At 37.2% G+C, this 27,993-nt stretch overlaps 3 protein-coding genes across 4 annotated transcripts; all 3 read left to right on the plus strand.

The window, feature by feature from the left end:
• LOC306869914 (cornifelin homolog B-like) lies at positions 1 to 9,543 on the plus strand (the record flags this gene model as incomplete). Its single annotated transcript, XM_079416859.1, has 3 exons — positions 1 to 94; positions 8,077 to 8,231; positions 8,608 to 9,543. 3 exons carry the CDS (start codon positions 1 to 3, stop codon positions 8,728 to 8,730), a joined length of 372 nt encoding a protein of 123 aa, XP_079272985.1. The 3' UTR covers positions 8,731 to 9,543.
• A 1,068-nt stretch (positions 9,544 to 10,611) lies between these two features.
• Positions 10,612 to 12,243, plus strand: LOC306852280 (cornifelin homolog B-like). Its single transcript, XM_079388994.1, has 4 exons — positions 10,612 to 10,643; positions 10,807 to 10,936; positions 11,087 to 11,241; positions 11,461 to 12,243. Exons 2-4 carry the CDS (start codon positions 10,834 to 10,836, stop codon positions 11,581 to 11,583), a joined length of 381 nt encoding a protein of 126 aa, XP_079245120.1. The 5' UTR covers positions 10,612 to 10,643; positions 10,807 to 10,833; the 3' UTR covers positions 11,584 to 12,243.
• Positions 12,244 to 18,884: 6,641 nt separating this feature from the next.
• LOC306864737 (UDP-glucuronosyltransferase 2A1-like) lies at positions 18,885 to 27,982 on the plus strand. Of its 2 annotated transcripts, none has more exons than XM_079408939.1 (2): positions 18,885 to 18,968; positions 25,524 to 27,976. In XM_079408939.1, exon 2 carries the CDS (start codon positions 25,535 to 25,537, stop codon positions 27,113 to 27,115), a length of 1,581 nt encoding a protein of 526 aa, XP_079265065.1. In that variant the 5' UTR covers positions 18,885 to 18,968; positions 25,524 to 25,534; the 3' UTR covers positions 27,116 to 27,976. The 2 variants fall into 2 exon arrangements, with proteins under 2 accessions (XP_079265065.1, XP_079265064.1); XM_079408938.1 differs by lacking the exon at positions 18,885 to 18,968 and adding an exon at positions 20,613 to 20,693 and having other exon boundaries at positions 25,524 to 27,982.
• Positions 27,983 to 27,993: the final 11 nt, after the last annotated feature.

The following is a 27,993-nucleotide window of genomic DNA, read 5'->3' on the forward strand; positions in this document are numbered from 1 at the left end:
ATGACTTCTCATCAGCCCAGGCCCTTTGTCATGGCACACACTTCCAACCAGTGGAGCTCTGGAATCTGTGACTGCTGTCAAGATGTACCAGAATGTGAGTCTCTCTCTCTCTCTCTCTCTCTCTCTCTCTCTCTCCCTCTCTCTCTCTCTCTCTCTCTCTGTCTCTCTCCCTCTCTCTCTCTGTCGGAGTGCATGCTGGGAGCGAGTGGACGGAGCCAGTTGGCGTGAGTGAGAGTGTCTGCTTGGTTGAGTGAGATTTGCCTACCATTTTTACTTTAATTGGTTTTCTCTGTGAAACGCAATATATAGGTATAGTATAAAGGTTTCCTACTGACTTCGGTCAGTGAGTGGGAAGAATGGCGTTGGATGCGGGAGATTTCTCGCGTTTGACACTCAAGCACGGGTGTAAATGTATGCCTGATGCGGCGGTGTCGGTAGAGGACTGTTTGACCGTTGTGAGCGCAGCAGTCGGGGGCGCTAACATCAGATCTGCTTCCCGTATGAATAAGGCCATTGTGTTTTTTCTTAGCGAAAGCCAAATGGTGGATGTTCTAGTCGATTCTGGTTTGGTGATCAATGACACGTTTGTACCTGTCTTACCTTTGTCAAGCCCATCCAAAAAAGTTGTTCTATCCAACGTACCCCCGTTCATAAGAAATGAAAAACTAGAACAAATCCTCCAGAGGTATGGCAAAATAGCCAGCCCTATAAAAATGATTCCTCTTGGTTGTAGAAACCAGGAAATCAAACATTTAATGTCCTTTCGCCGTCAAACCTTCATGATTCTGAACTCTCAAAGCGATCCTTTAAACTTGTCAGCAAAACTAACCATCGATGGCAAAGATTACACCATTTTTATTAGTTCTGAGTCTATGAGATGTTTTGCCTGTGGTGATTTTGGACATGTCAGGCAAACTTGCCCGAATCGTGATAGGCCAGCGGCGGGCGCGGACACGGCTCTGCTCGCTGATGCGGAGAGAGGTGCGGAGGCGGCCGGGGAGCCTTCTGTGCCGGATGATCCGTCAGCGGAGAGACCGCTGTCGGTGCCCTCTGAACGCGGCCCCGTAGCGGCTGTGGAGGAGGTGGCCGGCCCGAGTCGAACGCCTGCTGCCCTGCATACAGAGATGATCCTGGGGCGCTCGCAGCTCGTGCCTGTCGATTCGCTTCAACAAACTAATGAAAACAAAAATACTGTAACTGATGACTCCATCACTCCAGATGATATTTCATCTCAGGAGTTATTGGAGTTGAAGGGGCAGGTGGAGGAATCTGATGATGACTGCGAGGACATTGAGCTAATGGAAAATGATGGGATTGATTCAGAGCCTGCCTCTGGAGGTAAGACCTTTATTCTCTTCAGCAGATCAATCACTTTCTTGATGTTACAAAAGGACTTCGTAAGCCAAAAATTGAGTCTTACTTCCCCGATTTGGAATTGTTTTTGAGGTCCTGTACTTTGGCAATGAGAAAAGCTACTTTTGATGAACTTGACAAACCTAAACGGTACCGGCTAAAGAAGCTTCTCAGTAATGTTAGAAGTGTGTTGCATCTATAAGGTAAAAAATGAATATGGATTGGTTATGTCCTAGACACCCTTGGCCCTGTGGTTCAGTATTATTGAGTATTTTTTTAGTATTTATTTCTATGGCACCTTTGAGGTTTAGCTCATTGAATATTAATGGGTGTCGTGATGCTGTAAAAAGGGCTCGTCTTTTTGATTATATCACGATAAAGAGCTCAGGTGTGGTGTTTCTGCAGGAAACACACACAGATATGACTAATCAGACACAGTGGCTGAGTGAATGGATGGGTCAGGCTATTTTGTGCCATGGCTCCAGTGTTAGTGCAGGGGTCGCCATTCTACTTGCACCTGATTTTAAGGAAGAACCTGTAAATGTGTTTGAACTGGTGTCCGGCCGTTTACTGAGGGTTGACATAACTATTTGTGGTATTCAATTTTCTTTTGTTAATGTGTATGCTCCCAATATTGGGGCTGAACGTGTCACCTTTTTCAAGAAACTTGAGGTTGCGTTGAGTGTTGTTCCTCAGGATAGGATCATTGTTGTGGCTGGAGATTTTAACTGCACCTTAGATCACACTTTGGATAGAAACCATGAAGAACCACATAGTCCCTCTGCAGACACGCTTCAATCATTGATCACTTATCATAATCTTATAAATGTTTGGAGAGAGTCTTTTTCTCAAGTTAGGCAATACACTTGGTTGAAAGTGAATTCCAACATGATTTCCGGGGCTAGACTAGACAGGATCTATGTTCGGAAAAACCAAAGAGATATCTATCTAATGATCTATAATAGCTGTATTTTTCCCACTTCTTTGTCTGATCACCATTTTCTTTCTATTGATGTCACAACTTCTATGAACACTTTGAAACCTTCATACTGGAAATTTAACAATAAATTACTACTAGATCGCAACTTTGTTCATTCTTTCACTGCTTTCTCGGAGATCTGGAGAGAGAGAAAAGTACAGTTTAAGTCCCTGAGTCAGTGGTGGGACATTGGCAAAGTTCAAATTAAACTTTTTTGCCAGAGTTACTCTGCTTACAATAAAAGTTTTTTGCATAATAAGATGGCACAACTTGAACAAGAAATACTTCGGCTAAACACTGATGGGGATATTGAGACTACCACAGAGGTTTTTGAACACAGCAAGTTTCTATTGCATAACCTCTTGGAGGAAATGCTAGATTGAAAAACCGTCAATGCAAGTGAATGTGAGAAAATAATTATTTGCATTGACGATTTTTCAATCTAGAGGTCCAGTGTGGTTTTACGTATGGGCGGGACTTACCAGCTCTATATACTGTACCACAGTATACTGTAAGTAAATATGTTTCAGTACATCACTGTACCAATGTACTGTAGTATTGTAATGGAGGGTTGGTCTAACTGTTTGTAGGCCTAGTATTCCATGTATATTTTTTGTAACTCCATGTTCTCTTTTTGTAGAATTGAAAGACTGCCACATGGGGGTGGAAGGTATATGAACGCCAACCTTACACCAGGGTAAATCTCCTGCTAGCCATGGGACTTGCCTGTGGTGACATAGGTGTGGAGGCATGCCAAGCCTGGATACGGCATGCCAGGGGTTTTTTCCCCTGTTGCCTGGCCAGACAAAATGTGGCCTGTGATGTGGATGAAGTCCTGTGGCCTGACCCAGTACGGAGACATGATGCTGTGGCTGAGTAATGCACTTATTTGTATATTTTTGTACTTTATTTTTACATGGGCTTACTGTACACAAGTGGCAAACGCATAAGATTTCTGTTTGTTTTTACAAGTGCTACGTGTGAATGCACAAGATTTCTGTTTTGTCTTTTTGTACAAGTGCTATGCAAAGGTTTTCTTTGTTTTGCAACATGCATTTAGCCTACAATGAGCAATAAACATTTATTTCTCCAGCTTCATGTCCTGAGCATTGTGTTTTCTATTTTTCTACGTAGTGTTTAGTGACTGTTCAGTAGTGTTTTTAATTTTGATTGACTCGGGGCACGATTTGACAACATAGTTCAGTTTTGAGCACAGATTGAACTGTTTTGAGGTGAAAGTTTGGTTTTGCAAGAAGAGTCTGAGGTTTTGTGAATGTAGCTTGAAAATTGGGTTTTGTGTTCACAGTTTAGAGAAAAGGATAGCAGCTTTCAAGAAATGTGTCTTAGCAATCGAGAAAAACTATTTTGGGATTTTTGAGAATTATGGTGGACTATATATTATCCTTCTTACTAAACAGCCTCTTACTATTAGTTAATTCAGTAAATTAAGTAAATTCATACAGAGACATTTAAAAATGGCTTTGAATATAAATTATTTTATAGTGTCTGCTTAGCTTAGAGCTTCAAGATGGACTTTATTATCATTCTACTATAAAATGCACCTCACATGACCACAGTGCTACATACATATATACAAATCTAGTCTATATAAAAGTACTAATTTGACCAAACACATCCTTGATACGGGCATTTAACATAAAGTGCAGTGGTACAGACAGACAGAGAGAAAGAAAGAAAGATCCAGGAGAAATATTTACATTTATGCATTTAGCAGACACTTTAGTATACAATGCTAGGTTTACTAGAAAGCTAGATGAGAAAACTAGCTAGAGCAAAGAACAAGTGCCCCATAAAACATGGAAACCTGTGTGTGTGTGTGTGGGTGGGTGTGTGGGTGTGTGCTTGTTTATGCCACATTGTGTAAGACTTACAGAAATTCAGATACTTTGATCTTCTGAGATGGGCTCAGTGCATTAACATACAGACATCTTTTTCGACATCTCACTGAGAGAAATCCCTTCTCACCTATCCACTTCCTTTACTCACTCTCCCCCGCTCTCCCCTCATTTCCATCTAAACACATACAGAGATCACCGAAACCACTTTTCTTATTTAGAATGCAACGGTGATGTTGTTTGAAAGGTCTCTCTCTCTGTGTCTGGTAAAAGGTCTCATTCTCTTAACAATAGGACAGATACCCATCAAGATTAGAAAAGTGCCAAATTTCCAAGAAACATGACCATGTTCCATGAAGATATTTAGTATATCAAAACGTAATTTCTGATATGTAATATCCATTGCTAAGAACTTAATTTGGACAATTTTAAAGGTGATTTAAAGGTAATACAAACCTTATGCAAAGGCCTACATATATTTTCAAGTTTAAAAGGAGAAGATCTACAAGAGCCATCTTGTCTGGCGTGATTCAAGGTAATCGTGACAAACATGCAGCGTGATGGAATCTCACTTCCGAGCTTGAAACACGGTGATAATGTTATTGTTCTGAGGTACAGGGCAGCTCAGACACGTAACAAGAGTTTCAGCATCTTTCAGCAGTATACGGTGGAGACATGCATTGTCAGACAGGAAGAATGCAGTCTTTAACACGAGAGATGCTGTGTACAACAGAAGTGAGAGATGGGTCAAACATGATAGCAAGATGTCCAGAGCAGAGAGAGGGCTTCACATAAACTCGACCAATCATGTTTTGTTTGTTTGCGGTTGGTCCAATACTGTTTGTCACCTGTGTTTAGTTTTACAAACCTGGAATTTATCAATTGACTTTTTTTTAATACATATACTTTTTTGTGGCTGTCAAATATGACAAACACAAATCTTCAGCGAATCTAAACAAACGAAAAACAGACACACAAGCTTGCATATTCTGATTCTGATAATGTGGATTAAATCTTGCTATAGTGAAAGTGAAGTGACATTCAGCCAAGTATGGTGACCCATACTCGGAATTCGTGCTCTGCATTTAACCCATCCAACGTGCACACACACAGCAGTGAACACACACACACCGTGAGCACACACCTGGAGCAGTGGGCAGCCATTTATGCTGCGGCGCCCGGGGAACACCATAGAAGGAGTTAACCATTAGAAGGAGCCTGACATTCTATTATGTGCATAATCGGCACACACAAGGCTAAATTAGAGTTATGTGATATTATGTTTCACAATGTTGTGAATTGTGTCAGACGTGTGAATGCTTATATGCATATAAGCTAAACTCTGCAGGACACCGGCCCTCCAGGACCGAGTTTGGACAGCCCTGGTTTAGATGCAACCCTAATTAAACACACCTGATCCAGCTAATCAAGTCCTTCAGGTTTGTCTCTGCAGGGCTGCGGCCCTCCAGGAAGGAGTTTGACACCCCTGGTTTAAATGTTTTGCATTATTCCTAATTAAATTAACTTATTGCATTACTACCATTTATGGAAAGAGTACAAGAAGTTGTGAAGAACACCATTTATAACACCCTCAAACGTATAATTTTCACTAAATATTGTCTGCTGTGTGGAATGTCAAAAATCAGCCTGATGGATGATGAGTACATGACAGAATTGTCATTTTTGGGTGAGCTAATCCAAGCGCATATCAACAAGTGATCTAACAAGAATTTGTTGTGTCGTCTCTCCAACACACCCTCTATGGCAGGGATAGGCAACTTCGGTCCTGGAGGGCCGGTGTCCTGCAGAGTTTAGCTCCAACCCTAATTAAACACACCTGAAGAAGCTAATCAGTGTCTTAAAAATCACTAGAAAGTTACAGGCAGGTGTGTTTGATTAGGGTTGGAGCTAAACTCTGCAGGACACCGGCCCTTCAGGACCGAAGTTGCCTATCCCTGCTCTATGGGTTCTCATGGGTAATGACCATGAATGAGTTGCTTTCTAAGAATTGTGTTTTAGTGATCATATATTGGAAGATTTAATGCGTTAAAAATACTACAATTTAGGAAGCCAGTTTGTGATTCAGTCATAGTAATGGTATAGTCCAAGGGTGTCCAAACTCGGTCCTGGAGGGCCGGTGTCCTGCAGAGTTTAGCTCCAACCCTAATCAAACACACCTGAAGCAGCTAATCAAGCTCTTATTAGGCATACTAGAAACTTCCATGCAGGTGTGTTGAGGCAAGTTGGAGTTAAACTCTGCAGGACACCGACCCCCCCAGGACCGAGTTTGGACAGCCATGGTATAGTGTGACTTCCACCTAATGTAATGGAAATAAGTCTCACACCCAAATGGCTTCGTTTTCATGGAGAAAGACTCACACCTGTTTGTTGCCTCACTATTAGGGTAGTCACTACTGAGGGACATGTCTTTGCTTGCATTGTAGGTATCTAACTTTTATAAGTTGGCATTAAAGTTTGTAATAAACTTCCACTTTTTTTCATAACAGGTTTTTCCATAATTATATTTCATAATCATTTTAATAACCCATCAAAAAGGCGTGCAAGTGCATGCACATGTAAGACTTTATTGTGGTTATTGATGGCTTAAAGATTTTGTAATGTCTTTGAACGTCTCTTATGTGCATTTATTTGATTTATATGATTTGTATTTTTTCCTTTGCCAGTTGTATTTTTAGTATCATTACTCCACTCTTCAGTGTCATGTGATCCTTATGAAATCATTCTAACATGCTGATTTGGCATTATTTCTTAATATTATCAATGAAAACAATGTTGCACTGCTTAATATTTTTGTGAAAACTTTGACCTATTTTTTCTGAATTCTTGCATAAAGTTCAAAAGAACAATGTGAATCATTATATAAATGTCTTCATTATCACTTTTGGTCAATTTAATGCATCTTTGTGGAGTAAAAGTGTTTATAAAAAAAAAAAAAAAAAAACAGGCCGTGTCCAAACTTTTTGAATGGTAGTACATGTTTCTGTAAAAATATTAACTTATGAACTTCCCATAATGCATACTGCAAGCACAAAGATATTTTGTGCGAAGACTGATTATTTGACAAATGGCAAAAATGTTTGCCATATGGCACTATTGGAAAATTTGATGTACATAACTTCAGATTACCACTGTTATTGTGATGAAATGCTTGATACAAGTGAAATTTAAATTATTGCTACAGGATCATTTACATAGTGTATTCTGGCTAGAGGATCTTGGTGAGTGTGGTGAATTGTTTTCTTTCTCATAGGTAGCTCTCGCTATCCGTGCACAGTCTCAAGATGCCTCATGTCAGCAAAACTGGTAATCACCCAAAATCTATCGATTAAAAAGAAAAGCATGTACCCGACTAACCTGCTCTGACTCTGTGGAGCGTCGACATGGTGTGCTGCTAATCTTTTGTCTCTACGTGTGTTTGGTCACTGATGGTTCTATAAAGTCTCACACAGATTGTCACAAAGGCTCAGTAATCTCCATCGTCATGCCCAACTGTCTCTCCTCTCTCACGGTAAGAACTGCAAACTAACTTAATGTGACATTCCTGTCTTCAAATAAAACTTGCTTGCTTTAGTTATGCACATAACTACAGAGTTGACCTTGTAAATACATGTTTCAGTTTTCTTAATTGGTTTTGTCTTTCAGAGCACAAGTCATCATGGCAACTAAAATAGTTATTCAGCAGCCTAAGCCACTTGTTCTGGCTCCTGGTTCTGACCAATGGTCCACTGGCGTCTGTGAATGTGACAACCTCAATGATTATAAGTGTTTTTTGTGTCTTCATATAATATTTAATGCATCTGAATCTAGTATATCTGTATATTTCTTATTTTTCACATGGTAACTGATTTTTCCCTTCTTGTTTGGCAGGTTGCTTTGCGTTCTGGTGCTGCCCATGTTTTGCCTGCATCACAGCCAGAGATCACGGAGAGTGTCTTTGCCTGCCTCTGTTGGACAGTTTTGGCCTCATCCCACCCATCACTATGGCCATGAGAGTGTCTGTCCGACGCACCTATGGAATTGAGGTAATGACTTCACTGCAAAAAAGTCACTGCTTTTTTTTTTCATGTCTTTTTAATTCATTTATAAATGTTATCAAAAAACTTATATTTTTAGTATGTATGTGTGTGTATATATATAATATATATATATATATATATATATATATATATATATATATGACTTATATTTCTCTTTTAGTTAGGGGTTGAAAATTCAGGGTTTTTTTAGGTATAAATACAACAAGGTTACACTTGAAGCAAGAGAAAAAAACTGAGCATGAAGTGAAATCAGCTGGCCTTTATTAATTGAAGAATCCTTTAGATGTTGTGTAGAATATTCTTTATTAGATGTCAGTTTTATGTTTAGTGACTGACTGATTTCTTTCTCTCTCTCTAACAGGACTCTATCTGCAATGATTGTGTGTTGTCCTTCTGCTGCGGGCCGTGCTCCTACTGTCAGATAAGACGTGAACTGATAGCTCGCAACCGCCCCGTCACCCTCTTCCGCAACCGAGCAAAATAAAGAACTTCATCAGTCACTAACTGAATCCTCAGTTCTGAAAAGAAATAAGCTTTTTAGCATGTTGGAGAAGTGTAATGCTCTCTGTTTGGAATTCAGTTCTGACCCAAGGAATGTGGATTTCAGATGTAGTCTGCTCCGGAATGAAGACTGAAAACTCTTCTCTAAAAATACATGATTCTTTAAGATAACAAACCATATTGATGTTTTTATGTATTGCTGTAGATTTGGAACACATTGGCACACTATTTGTATCAACTGTGAAACTATCCCTTTGAATCATGAGGTCCATTTTTAAATTTAGTTTCAAGGCTCTTGCTATTAGTTATGTTTTACTTAATGTTATAAATATTTCTTAATATTGTGTCATTGTACATATGTGGGAGAAAATAATTGTCATGACAAACTGCAGTCATTTTGTATTATGTCTCATTGTTTTCATTTAGTGTGTGTTTCACCTTCCTAAAAAAATAGATTGTATTTTTTGGTTAATTGCCCAAAATAAAAGGAATGATTTTCACATCTAACTGTGGATCTAATTAACAGAATATCTAATTATCTAGCAATCTATCAAAAAGTCAGTGAGTGACGGAAATGTTTGACTAGAGTCTTGAATCCACTCAAGGTTTCATCCTCACACTTTTAACAGTTTTTCCATGCTACGGTCACATTGCAGAATACTTACTTTTTTACCATTGTCTGTTATACAAATAATTCAAATCAATTACTTCACGGGTATGATTTCAAACAGTTGTCAAAAGAAGTAAAGAAAAAAATCCACTTCTAATAAACAGTGAGATTCAAGCTCAGGGATTCAAATACTTCTTTAATGTTTGTGTCATATATTTGCTTCTGTTTTAATTAGTTTAGTCTGAAGTTATTTTTTAGTTTTATTTTAAAACTGTGACAACAGTAATATTTAGGTAACACTTTAAAATAAGGTCCCATTAGTTAATGCACTAACTAGTATTAACTAAAAAAAGTAATCCAGTTGTTGGCGTATTTATTATTTATATCTTTGTTAACATTGGATAATCAAAATCCAGCTGTTCATGTTAGCTCAAGTCCATTAAATAATATTAACAGATACAACTTTTGGTTTTAATAATATAAATCACCATAAACTAATATTAATAATGCTTTAGAATAATTTTTCTTTGCTAGGTCATGTTAAGGACTGTAGTTAACAAATGGAACCTTATTGTAAAGTTTTTTATTAAAAAGCATTTAATTGTTTTATGACTTATTTTAGTTTTGAATGACTTTATATTCTTTATATTCATGTATGTTCAAATGTCACACATGGCACAGGCTTGATAAACATATAAAAGTTGTTTACTATAACAGATTTAACAGTAGAATGAGAATTCAGTATTGTAGAATGATTGAGTTCAGAATTTTATTTTATATTCACACAAAGCTGTACACCGCCTGAATATTATTTTATGTGATTAGTCATTTGCAGGATAACAGATGATTTTTATCCAAATGTTTACTAATATTTACATAAGTACATGCCAGCAGACACTGTACAAAGTACAAAGTGTCATTTATTTCATGTCATTGTACATGTTTTAGGTAATTTCTTAATTCCAAAAGACACACTGCAGAGATCAAAACACTTTAACAGTCACTCTACTTGAACCTGAAGTCCTTCACATTTGGTATTTCTTGTCAATTTTTCGAAATCTATTGTTCTGGCATATTTGACATTTTTCTCATTATTACTGTGCTCTGGTCTGATGAGAACACGTGTAGAAAGCTGTTCTTTGATAAGTATCCTTTACTATGGGCGTATGTTTGCACGTGTATGAATGTGAATCTATGTCTAGACATTCCTCCCTCCCCCTCTAAATAAAAGACAGCATCCTCCTCTCAAGTGTCAGTCACTTACTCAACTTGCCTCTCTCTCCCAGGTAAGACCAAATCTGCTACAAATTGTAATATTTTATTTTTTATTTGATATTTTTAAAAAAATTAATATACTTATGTTTTACATAGTGTATGACTTTTGAAGTTACCTGTTAATTAAGTGTTAGAATTGTGAATTAGAATCTTAATTTGATTTTTGGATTTCAGAGTTCTTGAATCTGGAAAATATTCATCATGGCAACCAAGATGGTGGTTCAACAGCCCAAGCCATTGGTAGTGGCTGCTGCATCAGACCAGTGGAGCACCAGCATCTGTGAATGCGACAACGTCAATGAATGTGAGTTTGTGTGTGTCTATATTTTTGTGTGGATGTTAAGAACTCAATAAAACTAATTCCAATATAAAAATTCAAAAAAATGTGTAACCTTTGCTTTCCAATCAATCTGATGGTCTGATGAAGAATAATTAATCAGTGGTACTTCTGCAGGTTGTTTCTCTGTGTGGTGTTTCCCTTGCTTTGCCTGCATCACAGCCAGAGACCATGGAGAATGTCTATGTCTCCCTCTCCTGGACAGCTGCGGGTGCATTCCCCCAATCACTCTCTCCATGAGGGTTTCCACACGCCGACGTTATGGCATCACGGTGAGGATCAAAAAAAAAAAGAATGACAAAAAGATGCATTTTTAATCAATCAAGCCTTATATGTCTTATTAGAAACTGTTATTCCAACACAATCGCATTATAACAATATACTGTAATGCAACAGCAGAAAAGTGAATACGGAATATTAAGAGGTTATAAGAGTCAAGGATCTTATATTCCGGTTCATTTTGTTTAACATTTCCTCTTTTCCTCATTCAGGACTCTATCTGCAATGACTGTGTGTACTCTTTCTTCTGCGGACCGTGCTCATGGTGTCAGATCAGACGGGAGATGAAGGCAAGACTCCATCCTGTCACTCTGATCAACAACAGGCCTACCTAAAGATCGCCGCCATCTTCCTCACCTTCATTATCATTTTCACAAGCATTCTTTGTCCTTATCGGATCACAGTCGTTTCAGTCAAAAAAACAAAGACTTGCTTGTTCTGCGGTTATAATCACAGTTCTTGATCTTCCTCCCACACGCACTGATCTGAGATCAGCCCTTCGGCATGGCACTGTAGTGAAACGTGTTTTGCATATTGGTGGTGTACAGCTTTAATCCATGAAGTGAAAAATTCTGAAGAATGGATTCTCCTAGGAAATACTCAGATTTGGGATTTTAATGTTGCATCATGTTTAGTGTCACAATTTTATTATAGATTGTTTTAATCTGCTTTAGTTTTTGGAGATAGCAAATTCTTTCCAATGTACCTCACATGCTGTATCTGTGTAAAATATTATGCATATGATTTTCACTGTAGTTAGAAAGTTGTTATATTCAGCCATTGATATGTGACACTGGAGGTTTGATATCACTAAAAGATGTTTTAGTATGTGTTTTTGCAGACCTGTTAATGATTGAATGTAGAAAATACAAAAAATATGTCAGGACATTCAATAAAGCTGATCAAAAACATATGCATTTGCATTATGTTTTAACATTGTTCATTTGTTTGTTTGTTTTTGTTTCTTTCACATTAAACTTTAGAAATATCTACTCAACCCTTAGGCTGCCATTTCCACTCTTCCAAAATATGAATAGAAACTGGGACTGAAAAGCTCACAAGAAAACGACCAAATAAGTAGTGACTGACTGAGCAATACTAACTAATGAACTGATATTACACTGTAAAAAAAAAAAAGTTGAGCCAATTTAAAATTTTAAGGCAACCAGCTTCATCAGATTTTTGAGTTTATAGTTTATTGAAAACTGAGCATTCAAAAACATGTCAGTCCAAACATGTGAATTTCTTCAGTGAAAATGAATGAGGCTTATGGGTGTCAAGCTCCATCTACTTTAAAATAACAATATGACCTTTTCCTGCAGCATTATTATCTTTCAGATCCTGAGGGGAACCTATATGCAAAAAATATATGTAATAAGGAAATTTTGTTCCTTGTATTCAAATAAAGCTTGACTTCTTTCTTTTTGAATTGTGAATCCATAATACAGAGGACATTTCTGTGTGAGAGGAGCGAGGTGAGTTCATATCAATGCTCTATCATTAATGAATCAGTTCTTAATTCTAAGTTTGTTCATCATAGAAAGGCAAAATAATATTTCATCATTTGGAACCACCTAAAAATATAGAGATAGCATGTTCAAATGTATTTAAATATTACCTAATTTCTGCATCCACCTTCCAGTGACTGTATATCAACAAACATGATATTTCAGCAGCCTCAGCTCGGTCCTGTGATAGCAGTGAGCTCAAACCAGTGGAGCACTGGAATCTGTGGATGTTTTGATGACTGCAATGTCTGTGAGTTTGAAGCGACTTGTCTTGCTTATCATGTTTTGGTTTGTCACAAGCTGTGATTCATTAAATAATTCATCTGTGTTTGTATTTACTTCTCTCCAGGCTGCTTCGCCATATGGTGCCCCTTCTGCTTTATTTGTTCCACAGCATCAGATTTTGGGGAGTTTTTCTGTCTGCCCATGATTGACAGTTGTGTCTGCATCACTCCAGGCTGCACCCCTCCGGTATCTATGGCACTGCGGGCTTCTGTGAGAAATCGATATGGCATACAGGTATGTGTTGCTCAAAAAAGTACCAAAACGTTCCATGAGTCTGTCATCAATACCATTTTGATTTGGACATGGTATTCTTATTATATACTATAGTATATGAATTTCCAGGGCTCTCAAGTTATATCAAAAGTTTGGACTGAGATTACATCTGTTAGGGGAGGAGCCGCTCGATTATTTGCAGCACCGGCCCCTTGGCCACACCCAATTCTCCCAAGTTTTTGCTAGCAGTTCAATTTTACCTATTGTTCATAATTGACCAGCAAAAATAAAAATTACAACAATCTGATAAAAGATAGACAAATTCATTGTTTTATATATTTTTAAAAAGTATATACAAATACAAATTAAATTTGGCCCCAAACAAGCCAACTGAACAGCAGTGCTGAATGTAGATACTGTACACATACAGTAAGACTGCAGAACTTGTCCTGAGCATGTATGTCAAGGGGGGTGTGTGTGTGTGTGTGTGTGTGTGTGTGTGTGTGTGAATGCACATTTCAGTTTATGAGTGGTGTTTTGTGTTGAAAGTGTGTGTTGCACATTTTGATCCCTTGATTACAGGGTTAGGGGGCTAGCCATTTTCACCATCATGATGGATATTAATGTTTCTTCCACAGCCACACAGTTCCTAGTTTTGGTTTTGTTCAAACTGTCCATAAGGAGAACACTCTTTCTGCATCTGTATTTGAGTGGGGAAGCCATGTTTTATGTGAAAGCCCTCTACCCCGTCATCAGTGCATCAAAATGTGCAACATACTGTTATAACAGAAAAAAAAAATTCATAAGCTGAAATGTGTACTCTCTCTCGCCCCCCAAATAAAGTTTTACTTTATTAGAAATTACATTTATATGGTAATATCCAAATGCTGAGCTAAGAAATACAATGATGTTTAAGCCATTTTGATTTACATGGAGGATTGGAACCAACATTAAAGGAGGTTCTTATAAAACTGTTATTAAAACATTTGTCAAAAAAGGAGAGACCATTTACAAAAAGTTAAGGATTATTAATATTTACTTCTGAGAAGTGAATATGCAGGGGTGCTCATAAGTTTTTCAGACTGGCTCTCGTAAGAGCACCTGGAGATTTGGTTTGGTCCTCACACTGCATGTGTAACCCATTAAATATAACTATAAAAAATAAATTAATAATGGTGATAATAATATTAGTATAACTTTAATTATTTAGTTTTTTTTTTTTTTTATAAAATAATAAAGTGTGATAATACTATTATATTTTAAAATAAAAAGAGAGTATGAATTATTTTATAGTCGACTTAAAAATACAAACCTAATTCCAAAAAAGTTGGGACAAATTGTGAATGAAAACAGAATGCAATGATGTGGAAGTTTCAGATTTCAATATTTTATTCAGAATACAACATAGATGACATATCAAATGTTTAAACTGAGAAAATTTATCATTTTAAGGGAAAAATAAGTTTATTTTAAATTTCATGGCATCAATACATCTCAAAAAAGTTGGGACAAGGCCATGTTTACCACTGTGTGGCATCCCCTCTTCTTTTTATAACAGTCTGCAAACGTCTGGGGACTGAGGAGACAAGTTGCTCAAGTTTAGGAATAGGAATGTTGTCCCATTCTTGTCTAATAGAGGCTTCTAGTTGCTCAACTGTCTTAGTTCTTCTTTGTCGCATCTTCCTCTTTATGATGCGACAAATGTTTTCTATGGGTGAAAGATCTGGACTGCAGGCTGGCCATTTCAGTACCCGGATCCTCCTTCTACGCAGCCATGATGTTGTAATTGATGCAGTATGTGGTCTGGCATTGTCATGTTGGAAAATGCAAGGTCTTCCCTGAAAGAGACAACGTCTGGATGGGAGCATATGTTGTTCTAGAACTTGGATATACCTTTCAGCATTGATGGTGCCTTTCCAGATGTGTAAGCTGCCCATGCCACACGCACTCATGCAACTCCATACCATCAGAGATGCAGGCTTCTGAACGGGGCGCTGATAACAACTTGGGTTGTCCTTGTCCTCTTTAGTCCGGATGACATGGCGTCCCAATTTTCCAAAAAGAACTTCAAATTTTGATTCGTTTGACCACAGAACAGTTTTCCACTTTGCCACAGTCCATTTTAAATAAGCCTTGGCCCAGAGAAAACGCCTGCGCTTCTGGATCATGTTTAGATATGGCTTCTTTTTTGACCTATAGAGTTTTAGCCGGCAACGGCGAATGGCACGGTGGATTGTGTTCACCGACAATGTTTTCTGGAAGTATTCCTGAGCCCATGTTGTGATTTCCATTACAGTAGCATTTCTGTATGTGATGCAGTGCCGTCTAAGGGCCCGAAGATCACGGGCATCCAGTATGGTTTTCCGGCCTTGACCCTTACGCACAGAGATTGTTCCAGATTCTCTGAATCTTTGGATGATATTATGCACTGTAGATGATGATAACTTCAAACTCTTTGCAATTTTTCTCTGAGAAACTCCTTTCTGATATTGCTCCACTATTTTTCACCGCAGCATTGGGGGAATTGGTGATCCTCTTGCCATCTTGACTTCTGAGAGACACTGCCACTCTGAGAGGCTCTTTTTATACCCAATCATGCTGCCAATTGACCTAATAAGTTGCAAATAAGCTGTTCCTTATATGTACATTTAACTTTTCCGGCCTCTTATTGCTACCTGTCCCAACGTTTTTGGAATGTGTAGCTCTCATGAAATCCAAAATGAGCCAATATTTGGCATGACATTTCAAAATGTCTCACTTTCAACATTTGATATGTTATCTATATTCTATTGTGAATAAAATATAAGTTCATGAGATTTGTAAATTATTGCATTCCTTTTTTATTCGTAATTTGTACAGTGTCCCAACTTTTTTGGAATCGGGTTTGGACAATGCTAAAATTTACCTTTATGAATTTTCATCATTTTTAAACTTAAAATAAGTAAGCTTTTATTTTGGCACTGCGCATTGAAGAGCCGATTGAATAAAATGTCAGTTTTGCGTTGTGCTTTGAAAATGGCATCGGATAACCTTATGCTTTCAGTTGATAGAAATCTTATACGGTATTATTATTATTGCATGTTAAACTACGCAGAGTCAAATTGAAGTACACGCATTGCTGAAAACAGTATCTTGTGAATATTTCTTGTAAAATAATATCTTGTGAATACAAAGTACATATTTCAATTCACTGTGAATTCTGTGAGTTCATTCAGCGAAGGATTCGTCAGATTTTTCAAACTGATAACTTGTGAGTTTGTGAATCTTTGTGAATGTTCGAAAAGGATCAGAATCGCTTGTTTGCGTTGTTTTGTTTGCATGAAGTTCAAGATACAAAGATATGTGTTCTTTTTCATTATTTTGCTGAACACTGTGTTTTTATCTCATATTAAATTAAGAAATAAACTCATGTTCACAATCACAACTCGTCCAAAATTGGATTTCTTTAGTCGAGGCACTATTCTATACCACACCACCACAGAACCTCATTTATAAGGGTAAGCTAATTGTGTAAATATGCAAGTACATTAGTGAAGAGCACAGTCTAACTACATGAATATGAGTGGTTTCTGTAGTGGTTTTGTATTATATAGTTTCACCTAGTTCATCCTAAATCTGACCACTCAAGTGAAATTTCAGTGCCATCATATTTGCCCATTTTTTGCTGAAAAGAAACTCACTGACTATGGGCAGCCATGTATGTATATAAAGACAGATTTTAAAGATTGAATGTTCTCAGGACAAGATTATTTTACATGAATATGTCACATAAAACAATGTTATTACTTTGTTACCTTTTACACTTGTGGTGTAAGGAACTGATTAGTGTTTCATAATTGCTTTAGTGTTTAATATAATGTTGAATAGTAGAATGAGACAACGTGTATTCAGTGTACAATGATTGTAGAGAGAAAAATAGTGATGTTTTTTATCATTACGCAACCACCATGCATTGATACAAGTCCCTGTGTAAAATGTTAAATATATGTATGTTAAAAATGAACTGACCACATTTTATACATTCCTGAATATTTCTGGCTCATAATAATTGAGTAAAAATGTGTCTGGGCTTTCCATTTCCTCATCCAATTACATGAACAATTTTTCTCAGATGAACAAGAGTAAACTTAAACATTTCTGAACAACTTATGATTTGCTTCTTTACAGGGTGGGTTGGCATCCGACTGCATGTATGTGACCTTTTGCAACATTTGCTCCTGGTGCCAAATAGCAAGGGAATTAAAAAGACGAAGTACAGTTCTAATGGTGGTTAATGCTCCGCCTGCGGTCTTCGCCTTTCCCCCAGTGGTTTCTGCCCCAAAACCTGTTGTGACAACACAGGTAACAACAACAGTGGGTTAACTGATGATCAGATTAATCCACTGTGGAAGTTGGTTGAGATTTTCCATTGGTGGAGGAAGTGATTTTTTTTTATATACTGTTGGAGTTGGACATTGATTCTGGATACCATATATCATAATGTACATGCATAAATCTTATGTACATCTGCACACATATTCACTATGTTCATTTCATTTTTAAGCAAATTTGCTGTTTGTTCAGGACAAGGCAGCACCCATAGAAGTTTGCAAAATATGAGAAATCATTAAGATGCGATTCTCAGTGAGCTCCAAAAATATAACATTAGTATTCCCAGAGGCAGAATGTTTTTGTACCAGGTAATATGAACTATAGAAAGTAATAGAGGAAAGAGGAAGCTGTGGCTTTGTGATAAAGTCCATGAAGTGAGTCATAGCCTGGAGCCTAGTAATCAATTACACCTGCCTTTGTTGCTTTTGGCAGCTTGCCTCCTTTTCACCACAGCTAACAAAACTGAATGATTGAGATCTTTCCAAGACAAGTCATGTACAAGTTGTTCGTATGTGTCTTAATTAGATGATTTGGAAGCTTGTTTGTTTGTTGGACTGTTTAAGACTTCTTCACGTGTCTAAGTTGAAGACATTTGTTGATTTCTTCTTGCTCACTTGGTTCTGAAAATAAGTTTGAGGATAACATTTTTAGGTTAACCATAATTAATAGTTGTACCCAGTTATTTTAAACATTAAATAAAATCCTGATTCAGTTCACCTCTTTGAGTGTCAAAATAACACTGGACATTTGAACTTTGTGTCACGGATCTGTCAGCTCTCCACCAGTCACGATGCACTCACGCACCTGGTTTCACCTAGCTATTGATTGAGCACACCTGCACGTCATCTGTTCACTCATCAACACGGCTACAAATACACACACCTCACAGCACTCTAGTGTCTGGTCTTGTTACATGCTACGTGAATCGTTCCTATGAAGAGGACCACCTCTATGCTTGATGCTTACCGTCTCGTTTACATGCTGTGGTTCATCCCAAGTGTGTCTTCCAGCGATCCCAAGTCTGTCAGCTCCCGAGTCTTGTCCTGATCCACTGTATTGGTGAGGTGTGTGTGTGTGTGGTCAACTCCTGTTCCGTGTCTCCTGTCAAGAAAAGGATATCCAAGTTACCATTCCTCCTGAACTCTGAAACATCCTAGAATCATCACTTACCTGTCTCATTCCATATCCTCTAAGTCTGTCAATAAATACCTGTTCACATTACGTCACGCAGTCTGAGTCTTCCTTCCGTAACACTCTGAACAGTTAGTAAACCAATACAGAAAAACAAGGTGTGCTGCTCAGCCAACTCAACACTGCAAAGTCTCGGCTTTTGGCACAGAAAAGTAAGTTTTGCTTAACAAGTTTTGTTTTACCATTTTTTTGTTTTTTAAAAAAGCCTCTATAGCAATGCACAGCACAATTCTATGGTTAAACTGATTTCAAGATTTTTAGACTGAATGTTATGTAGATGTTTGTTTCCATTTAATGCTATTTAAAGTCAAATCACATAAAAAGTCTCTGTGGAAATTAAATTTTAAATTGATAGAAAAACAAACTCAAATATATTCTGTGGAACTAACTCTTTAGCAAAAAAAAAACTGATTTTAAGCATAAATCTAACCATTTTAGTGAATGTTAATACTAATAACAAGCTAAAACTGGCCTATTTGATGAAGTTAAAAACAATTCTCAGAATGTACACATGTAGAATGTATGTTTATCAGGTAGAATAATAGTTTTAAAGGGTTACTCCACCCCAAAATGAAAATTGTCCTTAACCTGTTAATTGTTAATCTTAGCGCCATTTTGGTCCGCTGCACGCAAACTGTGTATGCTGCACCTCACCTCTTCTACGTTTATTTGTGCTTTGATTTGACCGAAAACGGTGTATCTGCGTGGTGCGGCAGGCACAGAACATCGTACACGGTTTGCGTCCAGCGGCTGCTCTCCAAAATAGCGCTACGGTGACGCAGAGGAGACGAATAGTTGAATAAAGTCACTTTTGTTTTCTTTGCATATAAAATTTTCATTTTGGGGTGGAGTAACCATTTAAGGATGTTTAATTTTTGCTGGAAAATAACTATTTTGGAAAATTATATTTTGCAGTGTTAAGTAATTTGTTTCTGCAGAATGCAGCAAAGTTCACAATTCTGATTGGCCTTCAGTGAACTTCCTGGAATCTACCGTAGTCTGGTAATTCTTTTAAACGCTTTAGCAAGTTCGGTTTAGTTGTATTTTTATTTTATTTTTTTCTTTAAATTTTCTTTAGTGGATCTTTGCAAAAAAAACAATGCAGGATTAGAATAATTTTTTGGTAGTAGTTGATCCAGATTTCCAAATCAGAACTGCAAGACTGTATTGCTGCCAAATATTTAAGAAAAATCACATTTTGCTATTCTGCATTACAATGTATTTTAAAATGCTTTTTAAACATGATAGTGGTGTTGGTTGCAATCATAATCCCTGTATTTACATCAGTTGTGTTATTAAAATGGTAATGGTGTAAATCAAAGTGACCATTTTAAATAAAATTAATATAATGTAATAAATGCATGATATTAATCTGAAGTACAAACTGTAAACAGAACAGATTAGCGACCTTTGGAATGTCTGTAAATTAATGAATACATGCATTTCACTCTAAGAGTAACCAATCCAAGCTGTTTTCTGACAAACAAAGCCTTGTGTGAGCTGAGTATTGATAGCCCTCCTTTGACTTTCGTTTGCCGTGCCCCAGTTTTGCCTCGTGATTCGGTTCAAAACTTAAAACTTCACATTGACTCAAATTAGGGATAACTGAGAATCAATGAGGAAGATTTGTATTCTTCTTTCCGACTGAAAGCTGATCCAAATTTTTGACCACAGGCCACTTTACATCTCGGGTTACAAAGTACGAGAAAGTGGGTTTGACGAAGGCAGTCTTTTGCCTGTTTTAGCATGTCTTATACAGTGTGGTTGGACATGATCATATCTGTGTTGAATGCGTCAGTATAAATTTTGGAAATCCAAAGCTTGTTTTGGCAGTGTTTGCACCAGACAGACGGAGCATCAACAGAGTCATACAAAAGGTAAAGTAAAACTTCCTGAATGTTTTAGTTCACCGCATATACTGCTAATGCCTGAAACAAAGATAAGTAGATACTAATGCGCTAAAAAAAAAAAAAAAATCTGATGATTTAAAAAATGTTATCATAATGTTTAAAATGTTCACTCCTTCATATATGGGCACATGGCACGATATAGCTTGCTGAAAAGCCTCCTGAAGGCATGTTTTTTTTTTGTTAAGGATTAATTGGGTGTTTGAGCCCATCTGTTCTGCTGAACGTGAATGTTTGTGCTGCAAATCCACCGTGACAGGGCAGATTGATGAAGAGAGAAAGCCAACGGGAGGAGCTGGAGGGGATGTGGGGTTTAGGAACACTGCAAAAATGGCTTGTTTCTAGTCCAAAAAAAATTTAAATTCTTAAATCAAGATACTTTTGCTAGACAAGCAAAATTACTTAAGTCGTATTTAGTCTTGTTTCCAGGGGAAAAAACTAAATTAAGTGCATTTTTCTTAAAAAAAAGAAAGTGCAATTATCTGCCAGTGGGGTATGTAAAATATTCTTAACACAACTGGCAGATAATTTTACTTGTTTTATGCAAAATGCACTTAATTTAGTTTTTTCCTGGAAACAAGACTAAATATCTTAAGTAGTGCTGTCAAACAATCGCATCCAAAATAAGTTTTTGTTTACATAATATATGTATGTGTACTGTTTATTTATGCATATATAAATACACACACATTCAGTATATATTTTGAAAATATTTTCATGTGTATATACATTTCTATATTTATATTATAAAAATATTTAATATAACTTATTTAAACATTTGTCTGAAATATATACATGCATGTGTTTGTATTTATATATACATAATAAATATACACTGGACACACACATATATGTTATTATTATTAAGTCATTTAGCAGACAAATGAGGACAACAGAAGCAATCAATTGTAGTATTAAAACAACTAAAAACAGATCCAAAACTAAAACTTTATAAATACTACCTATACACATTTTAAAAATAAAGAAATTAAATAAAAATTACAACTGCATACAACAATTTCAAAACTTAACATTTAAATGAAAAAATAAAGCTAAAAACAATTCAAAATATAAGAACAAAAGGTGTAAGAGTATAATAATGATTCTAACATAACACTAAGCCAAACACCAAAATAACAACTATATATATACACGTCATAAAATTAGAATATCATGAAAAAGTTGATTTATTTCAGTAATACCATTCAAAAAGTGAAACTTGTATATTAGATTCATTCATTACACACAGACTGATATATTTCAAATGTTTATTTCCTTTAATTTTGATGATTATAACTGACAACTAATGAAAGTCCCAAATTCAGTATCTCAGAAAATTAGAATATTGTGAAAATTTTCAATATTGAAGACACTTGGTGCCACACTCTAATCAGCTAATTAACTCAAAACACCTGCAAAAGCCTTTAAATGGTCTCTCAGTCTAGTTCTGTAGGCTACACAATCATGGGGAAGGCTGACTTGACAGTTGTCCAAAAGACGGCCATTGACACCTTGCACAAGGAGGGCAAGACACAAAAGGTCATTGCTAAAGAGGCTGGCTGTTCACAGAGCTCTGTGTCCAAGCATATTAATAGAGAGGGGAAGGACAAGATGTGGTAGAAAAAAGTGTAGGGATAACCGCACCCTGGAGAGGATTGTGAAACAAAACCCATTCAAAAATGTGGGGGAGATTCACAAAGAGTGGACTGCAGCTGGAGTCAGTGCTTCAAGAATCACCACGCACAGACGTATGCGAGACATGGGTTTCAGCTGTCGCATTCCTTGTGTCAAGCCACTCTTGAACAAGAGACAGCGTCAGAAGCGTCTTGACTGGACTGCTGCTGAGTGGTCCAAAGTTATGTTCTCTGATGAAAGTAAATTTTGCATTTCCTTTAGAAATCAAGGTCCCAGAGTCTGGAGGCAGAGAGGAGAGGCACATAATCCACGTTGCTTGAGGTCCAGTGTAAAGTTTCCACAGTCATTGATGGTTTGGGGTGCCATGCCATCTGCTGGTGTTGGTCCATTGTGTTTTCTGAGGTCCAAGGTCAACGCAGCTGTCTACCAGGAACTTTTAGAGCACTTCATACTTCCTGCTGCTGACCAACTTTATGGAGATGCAGATTTAATTTTCCAACAGGACTTGGCACCTGCACACACTGCCAAAGATACCAGTACCTGGTTTAAGGACCATGGTATCCCTGTTCTTGATTGGCCAGCAAACTCGCCTGACCTTAACCCCATAGAAAACCTATGGGGTATTGTGAAGAGGAAGATGCAATACGCCAGACCCAACAATTCAGAAGAGCTGAAGGCCACTATTGAACATTTTCACAATATTCTAATTTTCTGAGATACTGAATTTGGGACTTTCATTAGTTGTCAGTTATAATCATCAAAATTAAAGGAAATAAACATTTGAAATATATCAGTCTGTGTGTAATTAATGAATGTAATTTACAAGTTTCACTTTTTGAATGGTATTACTGAAATAAATCAACTTTTTCATGATATTCTAATTTTATGACCAGCACCTGTATATAAATACACATTTACAGTGGCGTACCGTGGGGTTTCAGTCAGGGCCTTCAGTAAGCAACTGTAAACTACATGCACACATCTTATCTCTGTCACAGCTAACGCAGCTATATGCATATAATGCACATATTATGCCGCACACAGGCTCTCAACAACAATGATGGCTGATCAACAATTTCAACAGTAGGCTAGATTGGGGTGGATTAAATGCAGAGTTAATTTCCCTACATGCACAGTAAAAGTAATCCGCCAATACTGTGCACATTCACATCACTGTACAACTGTACAAACTCTGGACATCCACACACCACACCAGTATTATCAACACACCACCTACACCTCCATAGCAATGTGCATGATACAATACTCATCAAATAATAAAGCCCTTTCCTGTCACTTGTAAATAAAGTCCATGGGTCTATCATTCCATGCCACTTTACTCGGATTGAAAAATAACACGGGCAACAATATAACTTGTGCTCGGTGCTAGCTGTTAGCCACTCATAGTTGCAATCGTTGAAATGGTGCATAAAACCTTTGCTGGCCTTTGTTAGCGAATTCACTTTGGGTGTAGGTCTTCCTTTCTCAGTTATTCTCTTTTGTCTGCAAAAGAGCGCCTTGAAAAAGACGATTTTAGTAGATCGGCAACAAGATCTGATGTAGGCGCCGATGACTGCAGCTGTCATTTTCTTTTAGTTTACTTTCGTTCCTTAGAAATCCCTGATTAAAGGGGCGGTCTAACGCTGGGGGTAGCACTGGGCACGTAGCTGGACCCAGAGGGCGGGCTGTCATTGAACGTCAAAATTTGATTGGCTGATGATTCTGTCACTAATGCTCGTAACAAATCAGATATGACTTCTTTCAACAAAAGGGTAGCACTATCTGTAGTGCTGGCCATAGACTTTTTTTTCCAGTTCAACCTCAACTAAACTAATCATAGGCAATTTTGTGGACATTACACAAATGAAAATGATACCTAAACATTTTTCACACAATTGAATTTATTTATAGGGCCAGCAGAGAAGGCCCTGCTTCCCCTGACGGCCCACATTTATAAATTCAATATATATATATATATATATATATATATATATATATAATTTCCATTTAGTTTGTTGAAGTATTAAAATAACTCAAATTAAATAAAACTAAAACTTAATAAAAGACCTATAAAGACATAATAGATTCAGACATTATTTAACTAAAATTAAAATAGATAACAAATACAAATCACGACAGTATAGTTTATCAGTAGCCTAATCCTAAAAAATAACACTGCCAAACACACATGCTAAAAAAAAAAAAAAACTTACTTACACATAAGAAATAGTTATTATTAGTTATGAAATAGTTATTATTTATTATATAAACAACTTTTATTTTGAATGCGATTAATCGTTTGACAGCACTAATCTTAAATCATTTTGTTCATCTAGTAAAAGTATCTTGATGTAAGAATTTTTAGATATTTTGACTAGAAACAAAACAAAATTACCAAGTAAGATAAGCCATTTTTTACAGTGAAAGAAAGAGACCAGTTCCTAAAAGTAAGTACTTGGCCATTAAGGATGAGACAGATATCTTGTACTGAACTCTTAAGAACTCCAGAGCATTTGTTCTTATTACCTCAAGATCAGGACATTGGCACACTGCTCAGAGTATCCAGTATCATTTGTTCCATCTCACAAATGGATTATTCTCTAAAAACACAAACAGTGATAGATGCAGGACGAATCCAACACAAAAACAAAAATGCACTCATTCTGATTTGAAATGAGATTTTTTCTTTTAATGTGCTGTCAGAAATGTTTATTGGTGAACATTAAGATATTTTAAAAGGTTGTATTTATATGGTCAAATTAAATTTACAACTGTTCCAGTAAGCTCATGCTGTTTATGTAGCTTATGTTAATTCATACTGGGGTTTTTTTATATTGTAATATGTAATGTAATTTTTAATGTAAAATAAATCTGAATATTATTAAGATTTACAATTAAATATTATTATATATTATTTATTATTATTATTTTAAATGATTTATTCATTAGAAATTCCAAATGCAAAATGACTCCTTGAGAACATTTCCATATTAAATCTCAGTCTCCCACAAGAGTTTCCTGTTTATATTTCCATTTTGAACATACCAAATGTGTTATCATAATAATGTCTTTTGTATATGTGAAATGTCTGTGTATTTATTTTGGAATAAAATGGCCCGATGTAATATTGTAAACATCTTGTGCGCTCCTTTTTTGTTTTTTCAGCTTTCTGAAAGATGAAGTTCAAACAGCTATCTTCACTCACTTGCCTACTCTTTGTGATCTGCTGCTGTCTTGGTGGAAATATCCTGGTGTGGCCTGAGGATTGCAGCCACTGGGTGAACATGAAAATCATTTTGAGAAAACTCCATAGCCACAGTCATAGCCTTACCGTAGTGCGTTCGTCTAAAAGTTGGTATATCCAAGAGAATTCTTCCCTCCACAGCACCATCACGGTCAACCCAATGGACACCGAAGATGTGGGCCCTGACTACTTCAAGATGTTGTTAGAGAGGTCACTGGAGCTACAAAGGATGTCGCCTTTCTTCCGTTTCTTGAATGAGCAGAAAGATATCGCCAATGTCCTAAAGGTATTTCACAATGGAGCGCTTCAAATGATTTCTGCCATTTTGGACGATGCAGCGCTTGTCAAACGTTTGCGAGAAGCTAAGTTTGACCTGCTGCTAACAGATCCTGCATTCCCAGCCGGTGTCCTGTTAGCCAAATTCCTCCACCTCCCCATGGTTTACAATGTACGTTGGCTAAATGCAGGAGATGCTCACATGCAAATTGCACCCTCACCTCCATCCTACGTCCCAATGTACAATTCATTGCTCCATGACCAAATGAACTTCCTACAGCGGACTGAAAATTTCCTACGGTATCTGTTTAGCCTTCTCCAGGAGCGATACATCATCGTGCCCATTTACAGTGAACTGCTTGAACACCATTTCCCGCCTGGCACTGATCTTTTGTCAATGCAGCAATCTGCTGACATTTGGTTGATGAGAATGGACTTTGTTTTTGAGTTTCCACGGCCCTCCATGCCTAACGTTGTCTACATTGGTGGCTTTCAATGTCAGCCGGCTCAAACACTTCCTGCAGAGCTGGAAGAGTTTATGCAGAGCTCTGGGGAGCATGGAGTGGTCATCATGTCCTTGGGAACAACAGTCGTCGCTCTTCCTACAGCGATCACAGAGGCCATTGCTACAGCCTTTGCTGAGATCCCTCAGAAAGTCTTGTGGAGGTACCATGGGGAACGACCCTCAACTCTGGGAAACAACACTTTACTTCTAGAGTGGTTTCCTCAGAATGATCTACTGGGCCATCCAAAGACTCGTGCGTTTGTATCTCATGGGGGTACCAATGGTATGTACGAAGCTATTTACCACGGAGTCCCCGTCTTAGCTTTGCCGCTCCTCTTTGACCAGTATGACAACGTTCTGCGACTGCAGGTTCGAGGTGCGGCTCGAGTTCTTCAAGTCGCAACACTTACATCACAAGAATTCCTCGAAGCCCTCAAAGACGTCCTCGAGAACCCTCTGTACCGAAGCAGTGTCCGCAAACTATCAGAGCTGCACTGCGATCAACCCTTGACTCCTCTTGAAAGCACCACTTTTTGGATTGAGTATGTTATTAGACACAAAGGAGCAGCTCATCTTCGCTCAGAGGGGAATAACTTGCCTTGGTACTCTTATCATAGCGTAGATGTATTGGCTTTTCTACTGACGTTCACTGTAATTGCTCTTTTGATCTCAATATATGTCTGCAAGCTTTTGTGTTGCAGGAAGTCAATCAAAAAGAGGAAGGTGGAATGAATTGAGCTTGAACATTTTATATGTACTTTTTGAAAAGCTGATGAAACACTGAATTAAATGCAGCAGCCAAATATTAGATTTTTTTTGCAGATCCGGCTTCAAAACATGTACTGCTAAAGTCATTCCTGTAGCATGGTGCTAGCAACACCAAGGCCATGGGTTCTATTTCCAGGGAAAGCATGCACTGATCAAATGTATACCTTTGAATGCAATATGATTTGCTTTGGATATAAGTGTCTACTAAATGCATGAATGTAATATGTAAATGGGGAAATCTCACACTTAGTGAACCTGAGTTTGTTTTATTACTATGACAACCAGTGTTTACAAATCAACTGTAGAATGGGGGAAAAAATCTGATCTGGCCACAACTTGTAAATGCAATGCCGGAATATTGTTTATCAATATATTAGGATTATCAGTACCAGATGAGATATCAACAAGCATGTTTCTTATTTTATGGTTATGACTAATAAATTGAAAAATGAAGTATAGCCATCTTTGTACTTTTTTGTGCACTAAATTCTTACAAACTTGATGCTGTTCTTTTTGGGGTGTATTCGTGAAGTAGTGTGTGCATGTATCCTTTGTTCACTTCCCTTATGACTTGTTTTGACCTGACTAAGTACTGATTTTTAGAAGGGAACAAAACGTAACTATTTTGACAGAGTATTTATACCTGTCTGGCACCCCAGCAAAGATTTAAAGGGAAAGTGTTACAAAATCCTCAACACTTTATATGTTCTTTAATCAACGTAATATAGTGTCTGTATAGAAGCCAACCACATGTATTTCCATGTCAGCCTTCATATTGTTACCCCTCCCACTGTGAATGTGTTTTAAATCATCATTAAAGGTTCAATCAGCAACTTCTTTGC

The sequence above is a fragment of the Barbus barbus genome (assembly GCF_936440315.1).
Source record: "Barbus barbus genome assembly, chromosome: 1".
In the NCBI taxonomy this organism is placed as follows: domain Eukaryota; kingdom Metazoa; phylum Chordata; class Actinopteri; order Cypriniformes; family Cyprinidae; genus Barbus; species Barbus barbus.

Bases quoted from the DNA above. Each gene is read 5' to 3' on its own strand.
- LOC306852280 (XM_079388994.1), top strand. From the start codon at position 10,834: ATGGCAACCAAGATGGTGGTTCAACAGCCCAAGCCATTGGTAGTGGCT. The intron at 10,937-11,086 runs GTGAGTTTGTGT...GTACTTCTGCAG, and splicing joins ATGCGACAACGTCAATGAAT to GTTGTTTCTCTGTGTGGTGT. The intron at 11,242-11,460 runs GTGAGGATCAAA...TTCCTCATTCAG, and splicing joins GCCGACGTTATGGCATCACG to GACTCTATCTGCAATGACTG.
- LOC306864737 (XM_079408939.1), top strand. From the start codon at position 25,535: ATGAAGTTCAAACAGCTATCTTCACTCACTTGCCTACTCTTTGTGATC.